A 6,900-nucleotide genomic window follows, 5' to 3' on the forward strand; every position below is an offset into this window, starting at 1 on the left:
CTGTTGACATGCTAACTGTGATCCTACGAGCATTATAATGTGTTTTTTATCAAGGAGACGCGCTATAGGTGTTTACGTGGGAAGAGACCTCAGCCTTTACATCATATGATGCAGCTGATAAACACGTCTTATCATTGGAGGAGATTTCCAGTTGGTGCCGCAGCGGTCTAAGGCACTGCATCTCAGCGTAAGAGGCGTCACTATAGTACCTGGTTCGAATCCAGGGTGTATCACATCCGGCCGTGTGTAGGAGTCCCATAGGGGCGGCACACAATTGGCCCAGCGTCGTCCGGGTTTGGCCGGAGTAGGCCGTCATTGTAAATAATAATTTGTTCTTTAACTGACTTGCCTAGTTAAATAAAGGATACAAACCCCCCTATCACATATCCAGATACGAAAACAGTAAAATAGATCGCTCATTGTGTCGTTCAACCTCGTGTTACCGTTTTTCCGTCATCATCAATTTCCCTAAAATGTCATTTGCCCGCATCACCGTTAAGACTAGCTCCGCTTGCCAGAGGAATTGAAATATATCTACCAGTCACGCCACCGTCCAATGACTCGGGTTTTTACAGCAGAGGTGGCTTACACAATGATCTGTTGTTTTGGTGCTGCCGGTGTGTGTGTGTGTGTGTGCGTGTGTGTGTGAGTGTGCGTGTGCGTGTGTGCGTGTGCGTGTGCGTGTGTGGGGCGCATTTGTGGCAACATGTGTTATAGTACAGTATGTCTGCATTGCGTCGAACCGCCCCCCTCCCCTTCTATCCCACTCCTCTCTTACGCTCTCTCTCTCTCTCTCTGTCTTCCCCCTCCCTCCCCACCTCTCTCTCGCTCTCTCTCTTCTTCTCTGTATGAAATCCAGCAACATGCTTTCACATTATTTAAGTATTATATTGGCTGTGGCTCAGTGATACCCTAAACCCCCCGGTATTTCTCAGGTACTACATCTTTATCTAGGCGGGGAGAATGGGTGCGTTATAGCGGTGCGTCTTGGGACGGCCGCGTCTTGTTGAGTCCTAGCTGTTCTACTGCACCAAACCAGGAGAGGAGAGCTCTTCTAACGCTGTGTTTTTGCTGATGCGGCAAACTGCAGAGCGGAGCGGAGCGGAGCCGGGAAGGGAAATGGTTGTGTGCCTCTGCCTCTCTCTCACTGCCCCACTAACGGGTTCAGCGCAAACCCTCTCACTGCCCCACTAACGTGTTCAGCGCAAACCCTCTCACTGCCCCACTAACGTGTTCAGCGCAAACCCTCTCACTGCCCCACTAACGTGTTCAGCGCAAACCCTCTCACTGCCCCACTAACGTGTTCAGCGCAAACCCTCTCACTGCCCCACTAACGGGTTCAGCGCAAACCCTCTCACTGCCCCACTAACGTGTTCAGCTCAAACTCTCTCACTCACACCATCTTCATTTTCACCACCACGCCGCTGGAGAGCGCAGCCACGCGTGACGGTCAAAAGACCAAGTGGGAACTACTAGTCGGTGTTGCCGTCCTTTGGAGAGGAGCTCGAGTTAACGATTATTTTTTTTCTTTCGTATTATATTTCATTCTCTCTATTCCTCGTTCGTAACCGTTTCTTCAGCATGGTTTTAAATTGCCTGTCAAGAGATTTAAGCTGCTTCCGAGGCGGTTCAGAAGCCGTTCGGTATCTCAAGAAGGTCGCCCTAGTCGACATTGGAAGCAAATAACACGGGTATAGCGTGGATGATATTAACGGTCGCTCCAGTCGACGTTAGAAGCCACTAACACGGGAATAGCGTGGATAATATTAACGGTCGCTCCAGTCGACGTTAGAAGCCACTAACACGGGAATAGCGTGAATAATATTAACGAAGACAGTACAGTCTATGAATATTTCACCGAAGCTCGTACTCTACAGTGCAGTAAAGTGATATCCACTACCTTTAAAACAAAAAAACCGGGACGGCAAAGTTGTAGCCGTGGCTGGCGGGTACACCACCACCAAACGGAAATCCAGGTAATTAATAACAAAGCTGACAGTTCGGCAATTATTATGTATCTTAAATAACTGTCGTTATTGTCACTGGTGTTGTGGTTATTATTAAGGTATTAGGTGTTCAGTACGTAGAGCGTTAGTACACTGGATGAGATGGTGAGATGGTTATGTGGGTAAAATGCGGATTCTGCTCAGTGTGCGCAGAGGGGTGGGCAGTAGTAGTGAAACTTGAATACTGATGTATGCGGTAAACAATCCCGTTGAGTTTAACAGTCTCCATATCACAGTGTTGTTGTCTTCTGAATGTTCTCTATGCTGGTCAACCTGTTCCTGGTAACCCCCCCCCCCCCCTCCTCCCGCTGTTAGGTGGGCTTCCTCTCTCCCCTTCTAGACTACAGCATGTCACAAACACTGAGATAACACTGCTGAGCTGGAAAAAGATCTCTCTCTCTCTCTCTCTCTCTCTCTGGCGTTCGATTCCTTTTATTTCTCACTCTTCCCTCTCTCCCTCCGACTAGGTGGAAGACGAAGGAGAAGAAGAAAGAGCAGCAATGGAGGACTACTCGGAGAGAGGAGCAAGGGAGCCTTAAAGGGGAGCGGCGCTTGGCGAGCTAGCCCCCTGTCTGCCTGGCCCGGGTGAATGCAAGGGGGATTTCTATCAGACAGAAGAGAGAGAGAGAGAGAGAGGGAGAGAGAGAGAGAGAGCGGGGAAATCTGAGGCGCGCAGTGAGATCAAACTGGATGCCTGCCCCCACCGGGCTGAGCCAAGCATCTCTTGCCGCATAGCGCTGCGCTGAGACCGGGCCACACGGGCCACACCGGCCAGGATGACTGTGGTGACCGGAGATAACATGGATGAGACGTCCACCCTGCCGGGACACCTGCAGGACACCTACCCACCAGACCACGATGACCACGAATGCTGCGAGAGGGTTGTCATCAATATCTCAGGGCTGCGCTTCGAGACCCAGTTAAAAACTCTCAGCCAGTTCCCTGAGACGTTACTAGGCAACCCCAAAAAGAGAATGCGCTACTTCGATCCGCTTAGAAACGAATACTTTTTTGACCGGAACCGGCCGAGTTTTGACGCCATTCTATATTACTACCAGTCCGGTGGACGGTTGAGGAGGCCCGTTAACGTTCCTCTGGATATGTTCTCTGAGGAGATCAAGTTTTACGAGCTCGGGGCAGAGGCAATGGAGAAGTTTAGAGAAGACGAAGGTTTTATTAGAGAAGAGGAAAAACCGTTACCGGAAAAAGAGTTTCAACGACAGGTCTGGCTGCTGTTTGAATACCCGGAGAGTTCGGGACCCGCCAGAGGGATAGCTATAGTATCGGTAATGGTGATCTTAATTTCAATAGTCATATTCTGTTTGGAGACGCTGCCAGAACTCAAAGAGGACCCCAGAGGTCGGATGGAAACTATAGGCAACGTGACATTCTATTACAAACCAAATATTCTCACAGATCCTTTTTTTATAGTGGAGACTTTGTGTATCATCTGGTTCTCCTTCGAGTTGATCGTGCGGTTCTTCGCCTGCCCTAGCAAGGCAGCTTTCTTTAAAAACATGATGAATACTATAGACATAGTAGCCATCATACCTTACTTCATCACGCTGGGCACCGAGCTGGCAGAGGACCAAGAGGGGAAGGAGAAACCAAGTGAGCAGGCTGCGTCTCTGGCCATCCTCAGGGTCATCCGGCTGGTCAGGGTGTTTAGAATCTTCAAGCTGTCCAGACACTCCAAGGGGCTTCAGATATTGGGACAAACCCTCAAAGCCAGTATGAGAGAGTTGGGTTTGCTTATCTTCTTCCTCTTCATCGGAGTCATCCTCTTCTCCAGCGCTGTCTATTTCGCCGAGGCGGAGGAGAAGGAATCTTTCTTCACGAGCATCCCCGACGCCTTCTGGTGGGCGGTGGTCTCCATGACAACCGTGGGCTACGGGGACATGTACCCGGTGACCATCGGGGGAAAGATAGTGGGTTCGCTCTGTGCCATCGCCGGAGTGTTGACCATCGCGCTGCCGGTGCCTGTGATCGTGTCCAACTTTAACTATTTCTACCACCGGGAGACGGAGGGAGAGGAGCAGGCGCAGCTCCTTAACGTCAGCAACCAGGACCTTAACTCAGACAGCAACTCGTCGCGCTCCAACTCTGTCGCCAGCAAGTCAGAATACATGGAGATAGACGAGGGGATTAACAACAGTATTGATAACTTTAGAGACGCGAATCTCAGAACTGCTAACTGTACGTCTGTGCTCAACCAGAACTGCGTGAATAAGGGCAAGCTGCTGACTGACGTATAGAAACATCTACATTCATTCTATAATGGCAGCAATAGACACCATGGGGATATGAGGACTCACCAACCCGTTGTAAATATTGTAGAAATGTTTTTCGGGAATGCTTGATTTAACTTCGTTATTAATGCGTTTTTTGCATTACGTTTAATTACATTCAGAATGAATATAGAGAGAAAACTGTTTCACCAAAAAGAGGATATAACAAAAAAAAAAGATTTGTTTGACTTCAAAATGGGAATGATACGGATTATGATAACATATTACCGTTATGTTCCTAACGTTATCGGAGATATACCGGAAAACATCCTGCCATTGAAATATGAAACGGGAAAACACAACATGCTCATTGAAGAAGAAACGGTTTTGCATGGATCATGGATAATGGATAATGGATCATGGATCATGGATCATGGATAATGGATCATGGATCATGGATCATGGATCATGGATCATGGATCATGGATAATGGATCATGGATCATGGATAATGGATTACAGTGGAACTTGGGGGAGGGTGAGTTGCGTAATGCACCGGCATCTGCTGAAGAAAGAGAAACGGAATATGGAATCTCAGCTCTCAGCCCGAACGCAAACCCAACAAGCATCTGCAGTCAGAGAGAGAGAGAGAGAGAGAGAGAGAGAGAGAGAGAGAGAGAGAGAGACAGAGACAGAGAGCGAGAGAGAGAGAGAGAGAGGGGGACAGAGAGCGAGAGAGAGAGACAGAGAGCGAGAGCGAGAGCGAGAGAGAGAGCGAGAGAGCGAGAGAGAGAGAGCGAGAGAGAGAGATAGAGACAGAGATAGAGAGAGAGAGAGGGACAGAGAGAGAGAGAGAGACAGAGAGGGAGAGAGAGGGAGAGAGAGAGAGAGAGAGAGAGAGAGAGAGAGAGATCGACCAACGTTGTCCGTAAGGTGCAGTTATTCCGACGATGCTAGTTAGCGGAGACTTACTGAGTGATCGGCTAAGCACTTTATCACAATAGAAACAACAACAAAAAAACACAGAAAACAGAGATGAACGAACACTGGTCTCTTGTTGCCAAGGAGACGTGATGAGAAATGGGCTGTTCTGTCGACCAGATGACCTCTGTAAAACGCTGCTACTCTCTTTCCCAGCAGATGCTGAAACTAAAACCCAGCTCTAATCCCACAGGGGTGTGACGATAACATGATGATGCCATGCGAGACAATAATCTTCATTAAAAAATAATATTTCCCAAAAAAAAAAAAGCTTGAAATTAGCATGTTGAGACACTGTTTTATATTACTGGCATGCGCGACACATTACCTCAGGTAATGTTGTTGTATTATATATTTATTTTTAAAAACAACAGCCTGTGTTATATTCTCCTCCTAATCGGATCCCAGACGGACAATTCTCTCTTTTTATGGTATGGTTTTCTCTCTCATTTGGTTTCACCAAAAGTGCACTGCTTATTTATTATTTAAGTTATTACTTATTTAGGAGCTGTGCTGAATGAATTTAAGTGCTGAATGTTAAATCTTAAGGGAACAGAAACACTTTTTTGTTTTGTTGTTGTTGATGATCATGGCATGTCAAACTACTAAGCATTACGGCCTACCTGACTACGGTTCTGTGTGTCCTGGCTGACTCCATGCATGACGTCGGTATTAACATAGCTTGCGGGTCGAGGGACCTTGGGAATATGATTCTTTCTCCTCGTCATTCTATTGACAGACAGTTCGTGACAGTGACGCGTCCTGGGGGGGGGGGGGGGGGGCGACGGAACATCGGAACATAACTAAGGTTTGGACTGGACGGGACAGGACTGGACACACCTCAACCATATCTTAACAGAGGAGGAGACATTCCTGGATAGCAAATCCCCCTCCCCACTAAAGAAACATAACAATTTAATGGTTAGCTTCTGCTTCTCTGCATGGAACATACTATACTACCCTCAATAAGAAAAATGGGACTTCCATAATGCTATTCATTTTTACAGCATTTATGTATTTTTTTAATTTAATTTTATACATATTATGGCCTATACAGAACAAAATTGAAATACGGAAACAAAATTGCATAGAAAAACTAAATAGTGAGATAAGTTTTCTCGTGCCTTGAACCCTCCATGTCCTACAGACTCAAACGGAAGTGCCTCCCTGGACTATATTAGAACAGATCAGTTCCTCTATACCGCCCACAAGATGCACTGTTATACTACCAACCAAACTGCAACAGTCAGAAGAGGGTAACAGTTAAACAGTAACATAGAATATGACGTTAATGGTTCCCAGTATAGACTGTAATATAGGGCCTGAGAACAGAGAGGAAGCACACACACAGCTGTCCAGCAGGAGGAGAGAGAGACAGAGAGGAAGGAGAGAGAGACAGAGAGAGAGAGAGACAGAGAGGGGGGGAGAGGAGAAAAGACGAGTGAGAGAGAGAACTTGACAAACGAATATGGAATGGCATCCACTGACCTCTGATGTGGGAAGTTCAACAGAGGCCACGTTCTAAAGTGTTCACATTGTTCTAGATTGTTCAAATGGTTCTAGAGTGTTCACATGGTTCTAGAGTGTGCACATGGTTCTAGAGTATTCACATGGTTCTAGAGTATTCACATGGTTCTAGAGTGTTCACATGGTTCTAGAGTGTTCACATGGTTCTAGAGCGGTCAC

General features: G+C 47.1%; 1 protein-coding gene across 1 annotated transcript; it reads left to right on the top strand.

The window, feature by feature from the left end:
- Positions 1-1,272: 1,272 nt before the first annotated feature.
- LOC129864887 (potassium voltage-gated channel subfamily A member 1-like) lies at positions 1,273-5,484 on the top strand. The gene is made up of 2 exons (XM_055937190.1): positions 1,273-1,976; positions 2,474-5,484. The coding sequence occupies exon 2, from the start codon at positions 2,783-2,785 to the stop codon at positions 4,259-4,261; it is 1,479 nt and encodes a 492-aa protein (XP_055793165.1). The 5' UTR covers positions 1,273-1,976; positions 2,474-2,782; the 3' UTR covers positions 4,262-5,484.
- Positions 5,485-6,900: the final 1,416 nt, after the last annotated feature.

This window comes from Salvelinus fontinalis, chromosome 11 (genome assembly GCF_029448725.1).
Source record: "Salvelinus fontinalis isolate EN_2023a chromosome 11, ASM2944872v1, whole genome shotgun sequence".
Classification (NCBI taxonomy): Eukaryota; Metazoa; Chordata; class Actinopteri; order Salmoniformes; family Salmonidae; genus Salvelinus; species Salvelinus fontinalis.

What these genes read in the sequence shown, in the direction of transcription:
- LOC129864887 (XM_055937190.1), top strand. Translation starts at nt 2,783, where the DNA reads ATGACTGTGGTGACCGGAGATAACATGGATGAGACGTCCACCCTGCCG.